Raw genomic sequence first — 22,155 nt, forward strand, 5'->3', positions numbered from 1 at the left:
GGTTCATAGAGAGAGGAAGGCGAGTCTTCTCCTGACCCTGATTGGTGGCTTGTGAGGCTTCGGAAACATTGACAGCTAGCTGACCACTAAAGGAATTCACTCCCATCATTCCTGCATGGACCGACGTGTTAGCAAGGGCAGGGAGCTGGTTGTGATTGCGGGGGACACTGTAGAGTGCTTCTGCGATGTCTGCTGCTCTTTTCAGGATTATTTCCTGGAGGATAAGAAGGGAAAGAATAAAAGAGTTACCAATGTGACTCTGACAAACCTTTTCTTACACACTAAAATGAAACATTTCCCTGTCCAAAGGCAAAACCTACATGCTTTTCTTTCTAAACCACTTGGCTGACTGATAGTTAATGCTTATAAGATTTGCTGCCTTCGCGATAAATCCTGACATCTGTGGTAAGAAAGTTGGAAGCTTCAGTCCCAGCGGCCACGCTTCTGTGTAACAAGACCAGCTGGCAGAACGGGGCTGGAGCCTAGATGTACTCCACCTTAAAGCTACCTTTAGGGTAAGATTGAAAAATCACTGGTGGCAAGACATAATGCATATCATTGCCCATATTATATGGTATCTGGTGAAAGTGGGCAAATGCCTCCAGGGTTAATAACATGTTGCCTTTACAAGCACTAAATTCACACCCTTTAAAAAAGAAAACAAGCAAACTAAACCCCACTCCAGATATGACATTGCCCTCTGTATTTATTCTTGTCTCACATTGTAGTATCATATACCTTTAGCCCCTGATCTATCTATACATCTAAGAAATAGCCATGTTTTAGAATTGCTGAAGTAGAATGCATTTACCTGGTTATTATGTGGCATACCATAGAGTGCTTCTACTAAATCAGCAGCCCTCTTAAGTATCACTTCCTGTCAATATAAGAACAGATTCCTCTGAGTTCAATAAACTCCTTGTGGGGGAAAACAAATATTAGAATCTTTTATACTCTTCTATTAGTTGCACCGTGTTTTGTGGTGTTTTTTTTTTTTTTCCTCCCACCAGGTACACCTTAATTGTAACAACTCTCAGCAACCACTGAATGGTGTTAAATCACTAGTTCATCCTATTCACACATACGCTTAATCAAGTCAAAAGGTGAGAATTGTTGGTGCTGCAAAATAAAATACATCACTCAATCATCTCTACCATCTGCACTATAAACCACTCATCAGTTTATTGCAGAATACAATCCTAAGGTCATTTACTAGATTACTGCAATCAATGTCATTCAGAGCATGTTATGAATCCCTTCAATGTGTTTATTTTATCCTTAATTGCATACTGCAGGAATTGTGACCCTACCCAGCAGGCCACGTTCAAAAGATATCCAATCAGTCCCATGCTACTGGTAACGTAACCTTTCAACTTCTTTGGTTTGTACCCTGATATGATGGGTCAGGGTAGGATCTATGTACATAAAATGATGCACAAGAGGAAAACACATGCAGTATGAGAGAATGGACCGTGCAGTGTTTCCTGGAAAAATTCCCTGCACGGACAGCAGAATTTAAAACAGTCTGGGATTTAGTTCTCCATTTTGGGCTTTTTTTTTTTTTCCCTCTCCATTTTCCTATTTGTTCCTTTTCCCGTAATATTTCTTACAGTATTTTTAACTGGCGTTCAACTAATAATAGCATTTCCTGCATTCTTACATTTTACAGTGTGGAAAAACAATCCTGATAGAAAATGTGAAAATGCATTTCAGAATTAACCCAGAAAGATTTTTTTTCATATTATTTCAAAGCGTCTAGGAGACTCCCAATTGCCTGATCAAAACCAGTCGAGACCATTCTTTAAGTAAAACAATATATTTTTGTAATTCCCAGCTCCTAAGTATTGCTCTAATATACTAACATGATGCTATTCACCACGGTATATTTCTGCAGGTAACTTACAAAAATAGTACCAGTTATAAGGATTTTACATTTTCAACAAAGTTAAACTTTTTAACTTAAAATATTTTACACAATAGCCATATTTTATACCAAAAAGAAACAGTAATGCTCAATTTTCATATACTGTAGACTCCGATCAGAAAATAGAGATATAATTGCGTTCATTTTGCTGTCACCATAACCTCTTCAGAAATCCTTGAACAACTCTTCAAATGACAAGCTTTTAGATGCATATTAGCATTTTTTTCAATTTTAAATTCTCTATAATATAAGATAAAATAGTTGTCATACTGCAGTAACTACTTATGACATATATAATGTCCTAAATTCAAAAATGAGATGGAGGATTTTTGTACTCCCAGTAAACATTTAGGCTTGCCTTCTGCTGCACACACCCCTCTCTCAGAACACACATTTAAATTACTTTCCAGATATGAAGTGAGATGTAATATATAATTGATGGATTTTTAAATCACTACATTTGAAAGAGATTCGGAGGAGTTAAGTTGCTACAGCCATTTCAGGTGGTTTGTTGGTTTGGGTTTGTTTTTTTTTGTTTCGTTTTCTTTCTGTTGTAGTTGTTCCTTTGGTTTTTTTTGTGTAGCTTGACCACAGCAGTTAGCAGCATAATCATGGACAGACAGACTACAAACACCATCCAGGTAGAATCAATCCTTATTGCTTTACCAGAATCATCAGAACACTGAGTTGTCCTCTCTGCCTCATACTGAACATACAAACTAGAGAAGAACAGAGACGTTGCTGAAAAATGTTATCTTTTTCAACCCATGATTTTAGGTGGAAAATTACTGCACAGGTGTTTGACTTTGCAAACTAGGATTTATTTCACTTCAGTAGAAATTGTTTGCACTATATATTTCACTGATGGAAAATTAGAATGTGATACAGAGCCCACAGACTGTTTTGGAATATTGTTAACCTAAGCTGTCATTATGCCAAATTACTTTAAAAAAAAAAAAAAAAATTAAATAGTCACTTCTGCTCTACCTGACTAATCATAGTTATTTATGTAATGCTGAGTGAAAAAACGTTAGAATGCATCTAAAAAGAGACTGCAGACCATGTTAAAAAATGAGGTAATTACATGGAATCTTACAGCTGCTCTACCTAATATCAAATATATTCCAGTTCTTAAATATTGGAAGTTCTTTGATGCTATATCATATTGCATGTAAATAAAACTAATTGTCATGATGGTTTATTGAAATACGCTTGACAAGTAGCATTCAATTTTTGCAGCTAGTCAATTGTTATATTTTTTCAACATTTTCAGAGTCTCTAAATTTTAGTTTCATACTTTCTCTAACAATATTTTCACACAATAAAAGCATTTCTTGTTTATGACATTTTCAGATCATACAAAGTAGATGTTACACAAAAACTCCCATGTCAAATAGTGGTATCTTCTATTCCAGAGCTGACTGTAGTTCTTATAGACACAAACTAGCTTTAAAAATACACAACAAAATGCTACTACAGACATGCTCAAGATATTAACTTCTTGTTCTCTGAACGCATCCTAAACCCTTTGCAGCTCTGCTTAAATTACCACAGAAGCTACTGTTACGACTCCACATACAAAGGAGCCCCAAAAGTCCTCTATAAGTTAGAGCAACAGACCTTGCAAGGTGCTTGGATTGCGGTGACCAGAAAATTGTTCTCACCTCCATGTCATTACGCTCACAGTGAAGCAGCCCCCGAGCATGTTTGTGTTCGGGATCTAATATATTGCCTTTCAATCAGAGCTGAGAGCCACTGAACACATAGACAGAACATGACGAGCAGGTCAGGAAAGCAATAAAGATTTTACAGAGCTGTCCAAGGTGCTAAATTTACTCAATAATGGGTTTGGCACCATAGTGTTAACCTCTCATTTACTACCAGTTTGAGGGACTAAATTGAAGTAGCTGACTTCATTTACCTTGAAATGTATATTTTATGACATTATGTAAGTAGATTGAAAGGGCACTGCAGTTTTAACAATTTAAAGGCTAGAGCATGTTTAAGATGAAGCTCGAATATTTATTGTATATTGCACTTAAACTATATTGTGTATTAAAATGCATTGATTAAATTTGTAAAAGGTATTATAAAAAAGGGCAGCTAATATAAAAGATCTATGTCTTTTAAAATTCGATTGATACTGCATCTTACCACTGCAGTGGTGATAGATAAACAGATAGCGAGGTGGACAGAGCAGCAGACAGACATATCAAAAAGTGAGTGAAACTCACATTCTATAATAAGAAATCTCTGCATAAGCTCAAGGTCTGTTATCCCAGACATTCTTTTGTTCACAGAAATTTTTCTTTGCCTTCATCTCAGAAGCCTAGATTTTCATAGCAGTAAGTGGGCATCATGTAAGGTCCTTCCAATTGAATATGCAAGTGGAAATATTTCCTGAGAGAGACAGAGTTTGACTAAAGCTAATATCTAATTTATGGGGGCATTTGTCAAGAAAGATCCACTCTTCTATTAATGCTAAAAGTCTGACAGCTTTTGGTTTAGAATAAAGGACTTTGCAGCATTTAGTTAAAGCTAAAGCGAGGGTTTTCTTGTCTTGCATTTTATTTCAAACGAGCAAAATTTTATTTCTATAAAAATAACAACTAAGAAAATACTGAAAAGCGGAAAGATTACTTTAGTGATTAAATATGATGCATCAAAACTCTGCCCTTCATGCTGCTACACCCCACAGATCCAGAGTCTATTTTTATTACAAACCGAAGCTGATTTTCTACTGAGGGATTTTTACTTTTTCAATTTTTGAAACAGGAATGCAATTAAATACTTTAATCAAATTTTCATTCTGAAAATACTAAGGGGTGTTTACACAAGCAAAAGAGGAGGCTGGGTAGTGGAGTCTGCTGCAACTTTGCTTATTCCAAAATTACTGTAGGAAAGGTTACATAAATCATACCAGAATGACTGTGCTTTTGAAGCACAAAGACTGATACTCAGGGTGAATCCACTTCTGGCAGAATGTACCTTGAACCAACATTATAGCAACTTTGCATGTTTTGCTTGTGGCATGCATTCCCTTCAGAAGGAATTCATTAAGCTCATGAAACTTGAATTTCAAATTTTATCATGATGAAAACATTTTGTGTCAAGTTTTATCATGATAAACACATTTTGCGCCATCTTTAAAAAAAGATGCGACGTTTCTTCTGTTGACATCTGCTTACTTTTATTCATCAGCTAGTGAAAAAAATCCACTCTGTGTCCCAAAAGGGCTGTGAGTCTTGTCAGCTAAAGGGTATCTAGAGTTACACTGAGTTATTCGACTGAAGTAACTAAATTAGATAATGTTCAAGGTACTTGTTAAATCTAAATTAATTTTGTCCAGAAGAAGTTGACCACAATATATAATACTCATCAGCCACATACTGTATTATTGAGACCGCCAAAGGATTTATGTACTTGAGGAGGGCGTGGGGGGGAAGCTGTTCCAGCATACTCTGAGGCATTTATCTTATGTGTTGTCTAGATATCATATCACCTTCTAATGCTCTTTAGCATTGTAATACAAGAGAGAGCTCATTCATCTTCTGAGAGGGTACTTAGGGATGATGATGTCATTCATACTTCCTTGACTCTTATGTCTGACCTCCTGGCTCTGCCTTCTAACTTCCTATTCTCATGGCTACTTGCAAGAAAAAAACCTCTTCGGCAGAGTCAAAATGCTGAACATCAGACTCCAGTTCCCTTCTTCACCTTGGAAAGGTCACATACTGAAATTTCCAGTCAAAATAATTTGTACTCAACAATAATTTGTACTCAAACTTTCCCTTTGTTTTTCAATGGGTGAACTCATAAATGTGCTAGTTAAGGGTATCTCTTAAAACTAAGTTTAAAACTTAAATTTTGTGTATGCATTGTATTTTAAAAGATAAAGATAAAATTGTGAACACCTCTTTCCAGTGTAAAGGCAAAACGTTCTGATAGAGAGCCATTTAGAAGGATGCCACAGATCTAAAATGCCAGCCATCTAGCTTGGTATACAAGAGTTTCAGTCTGTCCAGAACCTCCCATCTCTCCACATCTACACTGAGCACTGCATTATTGTATCATTTTCAGCAATTATTGTTTTGTAAAGACTCATAAAAGCCATTCAAAATGTAAAGATTCTCCATTTACTGTAAAACTGAGGGAACTATGCCAGCCTAATGGGAAGTATAAAATAACAGGGCCATTTCACTAAAAAGATATTTGTACTCACACAAAGATGAAAACTTCTCTAGCAAACAAACAACTGAATTGTTTCCATATATTATAATTGAATCATACTGAAGAAGTAAACACCATATAGATATTACAAAGACAGGAAGGGAAAATGAGAAAGACAACATACTCCACTTGAGGGTGAAAAAAAAGCTTCTGCTTACCGCTGCTTATAGGATGGAAGTGCACTGAATTCCTGTCACTGAATTTCAGTGGCAATTTCCAGAAAATAAGTCTAGAGTGGGAGCTAGAACCTTACCTTTTCCAAGCCATTGTAGTCTCATCAGCCTCTACCCAAACTGAAAATCACAGCCTAAATCTACAGCACTAAAAACAGTCAAGCATGACCTTACCACCTGCTCCACAATGAGACACCCTTATAAATAAAATATAGAAAGCCTATATGAGGCAGCAGAAAGAACAAACACTGAAGTGCAAATGCGAGCAGGCATCTAGCCATAAACATTGAGAATCGATGATTAAAACACCTCTTAACCACAAAGGTGATAAATGCATAGCAATAGGGAAAACATACCCTATTCAAACAGCCTCCATTGTAAATACTGCTGAAAAAAGAAGGAACAAAATTATGATGATCACCTGTAAGCCTGTCTTTGCAAAGTCTATCTTACCCCTATTATCCTCCTGTTAATATGGCGTACTTAGACACTAAAAAAAAGGTATCAAACTCCTTTTTTTAATCCACATCACTCAGGTTGCTGGTCTTCACTTCCACAAATGATGGGCACATAACAATGGCAACAGAATTAGTTGCTAACACGGATGTGTACTTCGTCTAGATACACAGCAGCATGGAATAAACTAGCATTAATATAGCTGTATTGGAATAACTTTTTGAATAAAGTGACATGTGAGAGTCTGGATGCTCCCACCATATTATCATCAACTGAAGCATCTGGCAAGTAATTTGGATGGTTTTCCTGCTAAAAGCTCTCAAGTTCTCTGCTAATGTTAGGTCTCCAAGTCAAAGGGAGAAGAGTCGGCATGTGAAAGTAGATATGCAGAACTAAAGTACCTCTGCCAGTGGTTAAATCACCTCTTTTAGGAACTTTATCCAACAGTGATTACAGGACTTACATCTATGTCCCTCAGACAGCTGTAGAATCTTGATTCTCCTAAGTATGCTTACAGTATGTCTTGCCCCAGACCTTAAAGTTTATCAGAAAAAGGCATTTATAGCTACCGGCAGGAACCCTTCAGAGTTGTGAAATTTTAACTCATGAGGCCAATCTACCTTCCACGCACGCAGCGCAGGGCTGGTAGATACTACTATGTTGTACTCTTACATCTATTCACATCCTACAACACATCAACTGGTAGCTGGTAGAGGTCAGTCATATTTGGGACTCACCAACACAGTCATTAAGAAATCAATGCTATGGTAATTCTCCAGCATCTTCTACAGCATTTCCCACAGGTTATCTTGCAAACTCATGCTGTGAGGATCTAAGGACAGATCCCCTTAGTTTGAAACATAGTGAGATCACGAAAGGAAACACATTTTTCATTCTGTACAAAGGGCTGCAGTATTTATCCCAGCATGTAAAGACCAGTTCTTCTGCACGTACTTTTCCTTAGTTATGCAATCCCATCTTTCATACTATGATCAGTTTGTCAGATCCAGTGAATCAGAAGACAAAATGAGTACAGACTAGATCATAAATGGGTAAGTCCACATAAACTCAATTCAATGGCTAACAAAAAATTCTTCACAAGCTTTCTTTACAGATATTACTCCATCGCACCAGTTTACAGTGACTCATACTATTCCCATCTATTTAGATAACAAAAGATTATTCCTGACTTATCCATGAACATATGAACAAACAAATGATGACATTAGTTTCTTTTCTTCTATCTGACCTCAACATTTCACCACAATGACCTACAAGCGCATTTTGCACTCTAAATTTTCCTTATGTGCCACAGCTACCTTCAGCTCCTGGGCAAAATACACAGAAAGACATGTACAAAGCAACCTCAGATAGGAAACTCAGGCATTTCTTTTTAAAAATTTACCCCAAACTATTTGTACCAGCATCTACAGTACTTTGAAGCAGATGTTCATTATTGAGATTAATGAGCTTTTAGGTTTGGGTGGGTTTTTTTGATTTTGTGTATGTAAGATTTTCTGATAATTTTTCCTCTGCTCTTCATAGTATTAACATTCCTATTTCTTGAAAACAGCTGCAGATGAGAGTTGCAAGAAAAAAAAAAAAAGAGAAAAAAAAAAAGAGAAGAAAAAAAAAAAAGAGTTATTACTCAAAGTCTTCTCCAGACCATTTTATACCCATATATTTTTGGAAAGTTGTCAAAGTCCCCTTATGGAAGAAGAAGAATGTTTTGAATTATTTGAAGGGTCTGGACTTAAGTAAACTTAAAAAGAATATGGAAAAACGAACAGAAACACTAAATTCTGAGACTGTTGTTCAAAGATACTGCACAGGCTGTTTCAGAAGCTTTATTCTGTGGATCATATTATTGTGCCCACTAGAAAAATTCCCTGGAATACTGAGGATTAAAAAAGATTAAATGTGGCTTGTGATTTTGTGTATAGCACAATGTAGATAATCAATTATGCATTTGTAAGAGTGAAAAACATTTTATTTGGTAGGTAGACAGCCTGATATCTATTTTCTATCATTTGTATACACAAAGACTTTCCAAACACAGGTCAAGTTGCGTCACTTTTAAATTGTTCTCCCATTAGGTCAAATCTAGAATGCACTGGGTGGCATAATTCACTTGACTGCATTTAAATCTATAGAGATATACAATTATGTTTGGTATTGCAAGGCAAGAATGTCTGCTGAGTTAAATCAGCAGAGCTATCTAGCAATTAAAGAGTAAATTGTACATATGTGTTTTATCCCCTTCATAGAGTTGGTCTTTATTAATGCATTTAGCCATATAAATATCTAAGTATGCTAAACTAGCCATTTTCTGTAAAAAACACATGTTCATATAAACGCAATTAAAGACCCACCCGCATTTTCTTTTAATGAAGGGGAAAAAAAAACCCAACAAACCAAAACAAAAAAAACCCCAAACCCAGCATATCATTAAGATCTGTGAAACTGTCACTTTTCTGGATTGCATGCTTCAGGTAGGAAGTGTTAGTAATTAGAGATTGAGAGTTCAGGTTACTTTTAATAGCAGGAGGAAAACTGCAAAATAAGATGCATTGAAATTCTGACCTACAATGATATTCCACTATGTTCTGTGGAGAGTGAGTGCATAAAAATGTTGAAATAGAGACTGGAATAACGTTGGTAGGTTTTAGTATTACAGTTAAAACACTGCTCAGTCATAACCCCTACAAATGACTACTTTCACTTACATTTTATCATCGGTATAATTAAAAGAAGTCTCGTGAAAGGGGCATTCTCATTACAACGAAGGACCACTTCAGACCCAATTGAAATGAAAAGACAGACCATAGATTAGGTGCAGATACCAAGTGGTAATTTCTAGGGAAGCATAAAATGCCAAATGTGTAACAATTATATTTTATAACTATGTGTTCAAAGGACTTACAGTATTTTATTGTACAAAGAAGCTTCGGCTCAGAAAGACTACTTCAATGAAGTGCCTCCTAGCATATATTCTAAAAAATGTTCAACTTTCTTACCAGAAACAAAAGACGCTTTGTTCCTGATACTATTATTTTTAATTTACAGCCTTAAAAATTCAGCTGAAATTATCCAAAGCAAGCATAAATGTTGAATAATCACGTATTTAAGAAATTAAATTTATCCAACATTTCACCAAGATAACACTATCTTTCTGTGTACACATCCACAGTATAAAAGCAGGCACACCATTTTACACAATCTAGGGCTCCTTTTTCAGCGGTGAGTGAAAAGATTACCATTGTCACTACACCAACGTATTTTATGGAAGTGCTTCAAAACTCGCTACTGATTTTTCAAAATACATCAATATTTCAGTAACTTCTGATCATCAAAACCTCTTAGCTCTCTTGCTAGTTTAAAGCTGAAAAAAAATGAAAGTGAATTCAGATTATCTAAATATTAGTATTATTTCTTTGGTATTTATTAAAAAACACTTTTATATGCATTTTATTTGCCAGAAGCTCACATCTGGAAAAATTAAGCACCTCTATTCTGTAAAATGTTAGGATTTCTAGAGACAAGATGATATGTCCAGAGGAAATTATGAATATACCATTATTAGTAAAGACATTTTGGTCATCCTAAAGAACAAAATTAACAAATTCCAAAATTTCTGAATCTTAGATCTCCTGTAATATATGAACAAAAAATGTGGCACTTCTTAAAAAATGCTTCTGTGGTTTTTCATTCTCCTCTCAGCAAGCATGTAATTTGTCAGCCATAGTTAGAAATATGTTCCAAAACATTCTTTAAAATAAATCCAAAATGCATATCTGTGTTTATACAAGTAGTATGAGATTGTATGCTATTGTACTTAGAGGACATTTCAGTCCAGTTGAGTTATATCAACATAAGTTACATGATTGACTTTTACAACAGAAAGAAAAGGTTGTACTCAAACAACTGTTATTGCCTCAATGGAAAAAAAATCAATGAAGGTAAAATGAACAAGAGATTTTGTCTGAGTTGCAGTTAATACTACTGAAGAGCTATGGATATTAAAAGGTCAACAAATAAATTAGTCCAAGTGTTATGAAATGAATGATTTGGCTTATAATTGTATTGAGTGCAAATTGTTCACTGCCTATTAGACCAGGTAATTTTTAACCATCGTGCCTCAATTACTGTTCCATAAGCAATAATATAGTTGTAAGAGCCACTGGTTCGATCGAGTGACCTATGAGACGCTCCAGGACAGCTGACTTTGCTATGATGGATCACTGAGCCTGATCTCCAAATGGTGCCAAACCTTCCCTTCCCGTGAGGAGATCTCATAAAAGAAACATTACTGCTTGATTCATTTTACCAAAATGTTTGAGTTTTCAAGTGTCAGCAGTTGAGTATAGATTGTGAAGCTCTGTATTTCTTAGAAGAATTACGACAACAGGCATCCTATTGCTTCCAGCACTCTCTGCTAAATGGCATCATGATGGTTAGGAGGATGCTTTTTCTGCTACTCAATTGGACTGTGTTCTGAGAAATACATGGCAATCATATTTTACATCACCACGTAAACCACTGCATAACACCTAAAACTAGGCGAGAAATGGAAACCGGAGGTGAGATTATAGACATTACTTCACACTTCTGCAATGCCCTGCATTCAAAGATCTCAAAGCACCGCTTTAATGGGAACAAATTAAACTTCACAACATACTTTCTAGGAAAATATTCTCTCTCCCCCATCTTCCTCGGAGACAGCCTTAAAGCACAGCCCTTTGGCTGAAGTCACAATGGTCTATGGTTACAACCAAGGCAAGGTTTGTAGGATGAGGTAATACCTTTTATCAGACCCACAGATACAGGCGAGAAAAGGTACAGTCAGCACACAGGAAGTAAGGCTTGGGTGCCCAAAACCTTGTCTGTTTTTTTTCCCAGTTATATCAGTTAGTCTAATATTACCATTCCCTGCAAATCCTGATAGCCTTAAACAGGGAAAAAAGACTAATCTGATCTTACTTTCACGCGATGAAATAACGTACATGGCACTCCATGAGGAGGAAAGGCAGCAGCTGTGTTTCCCCACTGCTCCTACGGGCACAGCGTTCCCTGTGAGCCAGGGCTCGAAATACAGCAATAAAGGTCTCACCACGCTTCCCCCAGGAATGGGCCTTAAAGGACTGTAACTCCACAGTAACTATGCATATCTGCGCTCTGCCCGTACATAAACTAAGTGGAAGATGTAAATGCAAATCCTGAATTATCAAATAATCTGTGCAGAAGAAACCACAATAATAAAAGCCTAATTGGAATAGATTGTACCACATACAACCAAATCCTGTTTATATTGTCACTCTGCTATATTTTTGATAAATCACTACATTCAAACAGTCTGTTGGGAGGGTGATTTTCCATTTCATCTCTCCATTGAGCAAAAAAGTGCCACGTGACTGGAGTTTGAATTTCAATTTCCCCAGCATACAGTTGAATTGAATATTATTTGGCACAATACAGTGTACAACTGAGCCACTAAATGGCTGATTTACTAAATTATTATTAGATGAGCTCTTGCTGTTCCAAGTGAAAGTGCAGTCACTGTCTCCCTTCATGGTGTGTTCAAATTGTTCTGTGTTTAAATATTCAGCATGAGGCTAATGTGAACTGATGAACTGAGACTACAAACATTCACTTTCAATACAGACAGAGAGACAGAGATGCAACATATCATGTGGCCTGCGGAGGTGAAAATGATTTATATTTAAGGATGCTGCTGCCTACTTCCATTCCTATAACATATTCTTAATTAGCTTTGTGTTTGATTCAGGAATTTGGAAACGTAGCTAAAAAACAGCTCCAAAACTGCACTGGCTGTGCGGCTATGGAGGCCTCAGAATCCTGACGAAGCGGTACTCGAGCCTGGATCTCTCTCAATAAAGTACATGAGCTGCCACCACAGTTTCATACTTTACTACCTTTAGTATTTGCATTGCAACTTAAAAGTGTCACCTGCAATTCTGACCTCAGCATCAGAAATCCTAGAAAATGTAGAGGACTGAGCAGGTTGTGTAATTCTATGACTTTTTGAAGGGGGGGGCGGAGATGAGGGAAAGGAAAATAATTTTTTTTAAAAAAAGGTTAAAAAAAAAAAAGAACACAATTTCTTTACTGCCACCTGCTGGAGTTGACAATAACCCTTTGTCATACTAAAAGAACAAGCATCTTCACTTAGAGGACAGTTACGGCAAGCATTTAAAATACTGTGATCCTAGACACTTACAGTAGATTAGAATTTTTTATTGGTGCTGTGTTGCCATAACAACATAAAGACAGCAGATGACTTAAGCTAAGCTTGCAAAGCAAAAGGCTGCTCATCTGGCAGTTAAAATGAATACAGTTCACTTCACAAGTTCCCCATATGGACCCTTAGTGTATGGTAATGAGGATACCATATGGTGGGAGAAAATGCACAGAGAACAATTGTGCTCTACTGGATGAGTGAAGTGAGCAGGAAGTTATGAGGAAACGCAGGAGAGAGATTTGTGCATGTGCTCTCTAACTCAAGGGTTTCTTTCAGAGGGGGGTTCTCTCTCTTCTTAATCTTCTTCTTAATATATACATGCATAGAAATGACAGAGAAACATATTGTACATTTTGCAACATCATTCATCATAAACTGTCAGCTGTGTTTGTAAATCAGCTTGGTAAGATCTTATAAATTTGTAATTCTTAAAAGGTAAAAGTGCTAAGTTTTTAGACAAAGTGCAGGAAAATTTAAGTACTTCTGACAAGTAGAAACATTAGTGGTAATCATTTTAAAAATGCTTGCATCTTTCTGCCTGCATGTTTAGCTGTAAATAATGCTGCAATGAATAAAAGCTTTAAACAGGGGAGGGGAGGATGAAATGGAATAAATATTTTTTATTTTTTTTTCCAAAAGGATAAAAAGTAATAGTTGATCAGAACCATATGCATGCAAGATTCTGCTGTAAATGTACATATGCTATACACTACGCTGTACTAACCAGATCCTAAACCTGGTAAGACAGCTTGCTAAAGGCTGCAAAGTCAATTTTGTACTACACATGCTTCATAAAAGATGAATATAAATGCATTAGTTAGACACGGTGAGCTAAATTAGAAGGTCAGGCAGGGCTGGAAGGGCTGAAATATCACACAACCAATGACTGTAATTACTCTTTTTTTAAGTCTATTAAGTGGTGTTGTTCTATCAAGGCTCAGGGGTATAGGACATGAAGTACAAGATAAAGTAATGTGTATTTATTACTCCCACGGGATCAATTTACTAGATATTTTCAGCTCCATGGAGCAAAATACACAAATGCAGCCTTTGTTACTTTCTTCAAACTGTGGCTTTTTCCTTCAAAAGCTCTGCTCTTCGAAGGGGCCGTGTTTACCTGTTTGGTGTCTTCCTGCCATCCTCAGTTGATTGTTTTATTTAAAAACAGTAACAATAAGGATACAGGAACAGAGAAATGTGGGGATCCCTCTTACAGGATGTTCAAACAAGTGGTTTGAGTTGCTCAGATGGAATGTGCAGACTACAAAATCCAATCCCAGGCATGACTTTTACCCCAAGGCAAAGCAGAAATCAGGAATGGAGAATGCCGCAGAGCTCCTTGTCATCATGTTAGCCCTGATCTATTAAAAGTTTTGTCATAGATTCTAAATTACACCATCTGCTCTAATCGTTTGCTGAGTAAATGCTGACCCACTTATAAAGAAAACTCACTGAAATGTGTATGCACGCTGTCGACCTTCAGAAAGGAAAGGGCTCCTTGCCAGCCGTTTGGATGTGGCTCTGCCCTTCAGTGAGCAGTGTGGCTCTGTCTCTTAGCTCGCTCTCATTTCAGACTCTTTGCATATTCCCAGACATGCCTCTGACATGCACCACCCCATAAAGGTGATACTTTCAGAGTAGCCTCAGGCATCTCGGTCATCTTCTTTTCAATAGCTTTGAAACTCTCTCCCTGAATATCTTCCATAGGATAAATTGAAAACCAAATCCTCAAAACCCAAAAAAGCTCCTCAACCAACTAAGTGCCCAGACTGTTAGGAAATGAAAAAAACCCAACTGCTAAGGGTTCAACACCACCTTAACTCTGGTCTCACAAGCCTGTAAATTTGACAGTACAGTGTAAAAACCACCAAGCACATCTCCACACCCTCCCTGCTATACAGATGAACTTCAACAGCTCCTCTTCACATGCTCCCCCTTCCTGCCCATACTTAGTACAAAAGTTTTCTAACAACCCGCTTGTTACACTGGGTGGAAAAAGAAAACCAACCAAAATATGTGTTTTCTTAGCTGAAAATTACTAACTTAGGTTAAAACACAGTATCTTGAGTTAGCAGATGGAGATCCATTCTGGAATTTCCATTGGGTCTGTCTGAAGCAGAAAACCTGAGTTGCCTTGTCTTCCTTGCTATTTTAACCTCCGCTAGCAAGCCTGGGCCAACCCACCCACATTTAAAGACAACCTTTATTTGCAATATAAACAATACCCATGTCACGATGGATAAAGGGCAGATCTGTGGGATTTCATATGGGAAAAGACAACTGCTTTTGCCAGCCGCTGGCTCCTAATACCCACCTGTCTTCCATTAGTGTCCTAAACAAGGAGGTGGGAATATGTCTTGGGGGGTCTAATGACTGACCAAAGGAGCTGAAGGGAAGGTGGAGCCTGCTTAGGTGTGCTCTCCGCTCAGCAGGGAGGCCCCTGAGGGCTAGAGAGAGAGGCTCCACTTTCATCTATGTAAAGAGAAACAAGAAGTAAAGGTGCCTTTCAGGAGGGATAGGGGGCCTCCTAGAGAGGGCGTTTAAGCAACAGACTGGGAGGGAGAGGATGTCAGACTACGGAGGGTGTGATGCAATGATTTGCTTCTCAAACAGAGAGTGAACAATCTTGCGCTTAATTTAAATACAAGTGATGAGTTGTAAGAGTGGTGAAAACGACAAATAAATTCTAGGAATTGCATATAAAGAGGAATCGTTGTTATTAAATCATTTAGGATGGATGTGTTTCAAATCTAGCTCACAGTTGAAACTGTTTTACAGCTATAGCTGTGGAGTTTTAACAAAATTGCAGAACAGCAACATATCTGCCAGGGATTTATTTTAAGGATTGTAGGGCAGTTACGTGAAGGAACCTCAATAGACTCAACATGTTGTTGTGATGTGAACTCTTTAGTGATTTCCACTGCAGTTATGTATGCAAGAACCAACAACACGTGTGTATTTGTATGCGTATATGCAAACACATGAGACAGGGAAACTGCACATACGCGTGCAGGCTTATTCCCCAGCTCCACAGGCAGGCTTTCTACAGACTGCTCCTACAGGACAACAATAAGATTTCTTAACATTAGCGTCATGGTATTTCTTTTCACTTCTCCCCAGAGATCTCGTTTCCTCTGATCTGCCTCTTGTCTGTATTAGAAAGGAAAGACTATACTGCCCAGCACACTCCTGGTACTTGATCTCACTCCAAGCTTTGGGTGCTAATCCCACCACCTCTGTACTGCCTGTCTCTCCTCTTGGTGCATGTGTCTGTGTGTGTGTGTGTACGTACAGACAAGCACATCTGCTAGTGACAACCCTACAGTGGCTGCTTTCCCTGACCTGATCTGTACAAGAAAGGAACAGGACTCTGGCCCATAGCCCAGCTGCCAACATCAGCTCCCACTCTTTTTAATCCAGAAACCACATATTGCATTTCTACTTTAAACACAACTCTACATCAACTGTCAGTCTGGCAGTCCAAAGACCCTAGTCCCAGGTGCTCCCATTCTCCTCACTGGAGGACATTCTCCACTGGAATTTGGCTACTCAAGCACTGTGAGACAGAAAAAAAGAATTCAAAATCTGGCTTTTTTTCTTTGCCTACTTCCAGCAGATAGCTGGAACACTTAAAAAAATTCATCCCAAGCATCAACAATGAGCACTTCTGAAAATACTGGTTCTAAACTAGTGGAGATCAAACTTCTCAAATAGCCCCAATGGTTTTAGAAATGCCTGTTGACACAGATATGGCTGTTAAGTCCTCAGGTCTGGAAGGCAGAGCATGTGCTAACACTCACTTGATGACCTCAACAGTTCTCCTTGACTGCAGGGATCTCACACAACAGAATGCTCTTGTTGGTCCATGGGGAGGACTGCATGCCCTTATGAACACAAAAATTACAACCCCTTCTGTTTCTTGAAGGATCTCTATTTCATCAGTAATGTTTCAATGCAATAATGGCCACAAACCCTAGCAGCAATTACAGAAGTGTGTTTTGTTTTATTTATTTAATGCACAACTATAAGCTTTTTAATGAACAGGAAGTGATGATGCACTGGCAGGACAATGGGGAAAATGGAGGAAAGGATATTGAAAGCTTTGAGCACTGCTCTCCTCTCTGCTGTCTTGCTCTCTGTCTCTCTCATACATTTGCCCTCTCTGCCCCTGGTTCCACTGTGGAAGCCATATGGCTTCCAACTCTCTTCTAAGTAGCCACTGAGAATTGTCTATAGTGGAATACTGCCAAAGCTCTTCCTGGTTTAATGACATGGGGAAGAGCGCTGTGCAGTGCTCACCCAGCACAGAGACTCACTGCGTCCTTGATTATGATCCTGGAGCCAGCAAGCGATGCTGGGAATTGAACCATCAGTGCCTCAAATACAGAAGTCGACATGTGCCAACCCCTGCTGCATTCAGCCTCTGTGCGTGGCATATTAATGAGTCTTGAACTTGAGGTCCAACCTTCAAGCTTGCACAGAAGGAATTACCCAAAGACAAAAAAAAACAGGTCCTCTTTGTCCTGTTTCCCTCTAACCTTGCATAGTGATACTGGTTCCTTCACTGAGTTTGCTCAGTCCTTACACAGTAACTGGGGTTTTTTTTAGGCCATCACATCATATCTCTGCGTACATAACCATAAATTCCCTTGATTTAAAGATTTGGAAAAAAAAAATAGCTTGAAAAGATACTCAGAACAAACACATTAAACCAAGAGGGTATATAAGGGGGCAGATGACTCAGTACTAAACCTCTTTCTCATACCCTATCCATAAATATGCTAAATGTTGAGTCAGGACATGGAGCTAGATAGAGCTTTCTTCTGCCTGTTTCCCATGGCACTAGACAGCAGGAAAGGGTGGTTATCAGTGTGGTAACAGTGTCAGTCTAAAGGGAATGAGGGGGGTGCTCAGCCTGATGGCTGCATTCCCATACCAGCACAAAAAAGCATTGCTAGGGACCCGCTCAGTGCCACAGGTGTCAGAAAGGGAGACCAATACCTGTGGAAGTTGGTGATGCACTACCACCCCCAGCTGCATAACCCAGTTTGGAACTCCTCGGTCTTATTTTACTTGAATTTCCTGATTTAGAGGAAAGCCGCGGCCACCTTCTACTCAGCTGGAACATTGTGTTCAGGGAAATTTTGCAGTGTGTCTTTTGGGCCTTGCAAACGCCCGATGCACAGTGAAGGCTGGTCTCTTCTTTTCCGATAAACAATTTTTCTCCACGTGCACATTTGGCAGCAGAGGTATGATAAAGATAAAAGAGCCCCTACAGTAAGATGCTCTCTTTCTTCGGAAAGGGTTGCACCTCTGGAGGGAAATCTGACAACCTATGAAAGCTGTGTCCTGCTGCAAATCTGTCCAAAAGTCAGAGAAAGGGACAGCTTGTAGAGGGTGAGCAGAGCCAATGTAAAATGTAACTCGCCAGGACAGCATGTTTCTCTGGTGGTAAGAGGGAAGGACAACACTTCATCAACCCTGAAACCACAGTCTACAGCCTTCCTAGGCAAGGATAAAAGACTTAACCAGCCTGTAAAAAAATATCACATACCGAATTTTATTTCTGTCAAGAAATAAAATAAGTTACGGTGTTAATGAAATCTTCTCACGTTGAAACACTTTGGAAATTTAACTAATCAAAGCCAACAACAACCCCTTATGATATCCAACTGACAGCTTGGTACACTACGGAAGACAGGTCACAAGATTTACCCAGTCACAAAGGCTATACTGGACATGCATTATTTGAGGGATCTGCCCTAAGGCATCAAAGCCCAATTTGTTCTCTGTCTCAGGTCTGCAAGTTCACATCTTCCTTTCCATGAGTCAAAGGCAGTGTTCTTCAAATGTACACACTCGGCCTGTTTGACTCCCCAACTCACTCACTAACAGCCATGATGCTAGAGCAGATCAAACACATGGTGGCAGTTGGTCCCATACAGTGACTCCAGCTCATGCGCGCTATTGCTCGGTGTTCCTGAGGCAAAAAGAAATACTTTTTCAAATACCCCACCTCTCTCTCCCACATATCACAAAGCTTATTGCAAATTCTTGCCAGAGAAGGTACAGCATGGCAAGATAGCAAGAACAGATGTGAGTGTAGACCCAGACAGCGTTTCCACAGTACGAGACAGAAGTACTAGAAACCTATGTGAACTATTGTGTTTCTTCCTCAGCTTTTACTTGACAGAAATCAACAAAAAAAACTCCCACTAATTTTGATAGGAATGAACATCAAATCACTGCACCACACATTGCCCTAATTATTTCAGCAATCCTGAAATAAAGCAGTATTAAAGCATGAATTATTATCCTAAACAAATACATGGTGCAGCAGCAGTGGACACACATTCCCTGAAGATCCAAATAACTTGATTTTATCAATGGTGAAGTTCTCAAAATCACAATGGCAAGTACTACCATGATACCAAAACCAAGAAGTGTCGTCTTCTATGAATAAGCTGCTCAGGTTCCAAAATACTAACCAAAAATGTATACTTTGTTAAGTATTTCAGAATAGAGAGTAAGATTTGCTTTAAAGAAAGGCAAGAGCTGTTTGAGTTAGCTGTGACTCAGAAAGTCACCGAAGTCTCACAAGCCTGCAATGAAAGTTCCTGAGCTTTATTGGTCATGCCTCTATTTCAGCTTACCTGGGTTGGGTACCAAACCATTACATTTGCAGAGTTTTGCACTTTCAGACAAAAACATGCAGTAACCGGCTTTACCATATTTAATAAAACAATAAACTTTGTGCTGACCTTTGGCAAGCGTTCGGGGTCACCAGGGTGCCGGGGGATAACCTTCTGTAACCTTTGGAAACCATAGTCAATGGTGGGTTCGTTCAGAGCTGAAACAACAACAAACAATATGGTGATGTGAGAAACGCATAGCAAGCAGGCTCCGTTGCAGTGTAACAATCGGCAACGCATCGCAAGACCGAGAAAGGATCACAGCAAAATCCCCTTTTACTGAAATCAGCACTGACTATGAAGTCTTGGTTCAAACGCTATTTGAGGTTTATTTTGAGGCTTTGGGTCAAACAGCAATGCAAACCTTCCCACTTGAGTTCCTCAAACAAGATTGCTGGAAAATTTGGGGATGCTGTATACATCTTCCAAATAGGAAGCAACTGTTATCTCTGAAACCAGTGATGAAATTGATTTGATAAACACTTTGTACCCCATGTTTCATGTTGGTTTTTTTTCCCTGCTTTCGCATTACAAGGAAGGCTCTTTGTGATTGGAAGACAAAAGAAGTTAGGAGTCTTTCTTGTTCCAAATTCTATTATACATTTAATATGGTCCATGTGCAATGATCACATATAATTTTGTTGTGAACTACAGGCATTTCTCTTGGCAGAGGCTTTATTTTTTACTCATCGACACTGACTTTGGCAGCCTGGCTCAGGCTCCGACCAGCACTAAACTGATCCAAAAGACTTAAAGAGTTAAAAAAAAAAAAATCACCTATTTTTTCAGTCCATCTTTCCCCAGTCCTCGTCCAATAAAATGGAGGAGAGAAATGGTGGAAGTGGAACACTTTAATCTTCATGAAAATGCTGGTCTGCCTGCATTAATCGAAGCTCTGATTGTGCCAAGCCTTTAAGCACATGCTTATCTGTAAGCACATACTTAAACCCATTTGCTTTTAGCAAAGCAAATTTGAGCATATTATGTTTTTTATATGATTGCCTATAATTACAGGGGACTGCACTGAATGACCTTCTAGCTATATTTCCAGTCATATGATCACTTTAAAACTCAGATGTTAGTGAGACTTCAACATGTGCTTAAAATTTCCTAAGTGCTTTGGTGAACGGGAACAACAGTCAAGCATTCTCAAGCATCTCTAAACAACAGCACATCTTGACTCTCCCATGCCAATAGAGATGATGAAATTTTCCACAGCAATTTGTCTGCAATTTTTTTGAGTTAAATGAATTTTTTTTTAATATGGATTTTTATATTTTCAGCCTTTTTTTTTTCCATTTTTGGGTCGCTTAAAAGTTTTTCTTATACTGTCTTAGCTTATTAATAGCAAAAAAATGTATTTCTTGCACAAGGTCTGGCTAGTAAATTATGAATATATCTTACACCTCTATGATGGTTTCATTATGAACTTTATTATGTGTCTAGAATGATGCCATCTGATTCTTGCAAAGAGATTTAGCATCAAACTATACTCCCAGTCTCACTTCTGTAAGCACTCTCACATGGCTCAATGCTGCTTATCCCACAGCAAGTTACTCAGCTCCACCAGACTGATGAACACAATTTGTCCATACTTCCACCTTTTAAGTGAAGAGAACATTTTTTCATACTCCTAATGTTAAAGATCTTTAGCCAGACCACATTGTTATTATGAAAGTAATATCTAATCCCTTGCTTGTTTTTCATTATTTGGTGTTCTGTAAACAATCCCACAAACCAGCCCAGTTTTTGAAGGAAGTATTCCATTTCAAGTATTATTTTCAAACCACATTTCTACAGCAGATGATCCTACTGGCAACCAAAGGGTCAGATTTTATATCCTCCTGGACCTTCAGTACACCTCAGCTCCACAAGCAGACCCAGCCATGCTACTGCAAACTGAGGCAGAAGGAAGGTGCTGGAGGGGAATCCAGATCTACCCAACAGCAGCGAAACAGAAGTGTGTGGCTGATGGGGACTGGCTGGAGAGGCACACAGTCCAGCAGAATCTCAACATTTCTCTAATATCAGAAAGGAATCTTCTGAGCGCATCCTGAAATTACTGTTACAGTATTCTGGTAGCACCTGGCTAGAAGTCTTTCCAGATTTTACTTTCTGGGCTACTGTCAGAAGTTTTTTATTGCTCCAGAGATCATGGCATCCTTCTAGTCTCCTCACGGTTTTTTTCATGCATTCCCCCTTATTAGGAATATCTGAAGTTGATCTTTTATTTATATTCAGGTCATTGTATGCAAGGGGTAAGAATAAGTATCTTCCCCTGCTTGTGCCCTTTTTGGTTTTTGGATGTTTGGGCTTTTTTTCCACATTTCCTTTCACACCCTGGCCACATGCTGTCCACTCTGTGGTGTATTTTTGCAGAAAATATCACAGTATCTGGGTTTGTAAACCTCGGTTTCATTA

At 38.4% G+C, this 22,155-nt stretch overlaps 1 protein-coding gene across 1 annotated transcript in view; it reads right to left on the reverse strand.

Annotated features, from left to right (window-relative positions):
- LOC104293664 (transcription factor COE1) overlaps window positions 1–22,155 on the reverse strand; it is a 269,083-nt gene that overhangs the window by 11,615 nt on the left and 235,313 nt on the right. Inside the window, exons 7-9 of the mRNA XM_009893184.1 lie at window positions 19,804–19,892; window positions 812–877; window positions 37–214 (exon numbers count right to left, since the gene is read on the reverse strand). Coding sequence (XP_009891486.1) covers window positions 37–214; window positions 812–877; window positions 19,804–19,892 — 333 coding nt within the window. The remainder of the gene's footprint in view (window positions 1–36; window positions 215–811; window positions 878–19,803; window positions 19,893–22,155) is intronic.

Source organism: Charadrius vociferus, unplaced genomic scaffold (assembly GCF_000708025.1).
Source record: "Charadrius vociferus isolate BGI_N301 unplaced genomic scaffold, ASM70802v2 scaffold1041, whole genome shotgun sequence".
Lineage (NCBI taxonomy): Eukaryota > Metazoa > Chordata > Aves > Charadriiformes > Charadriidae > Charadrius > Charadrius vociferus.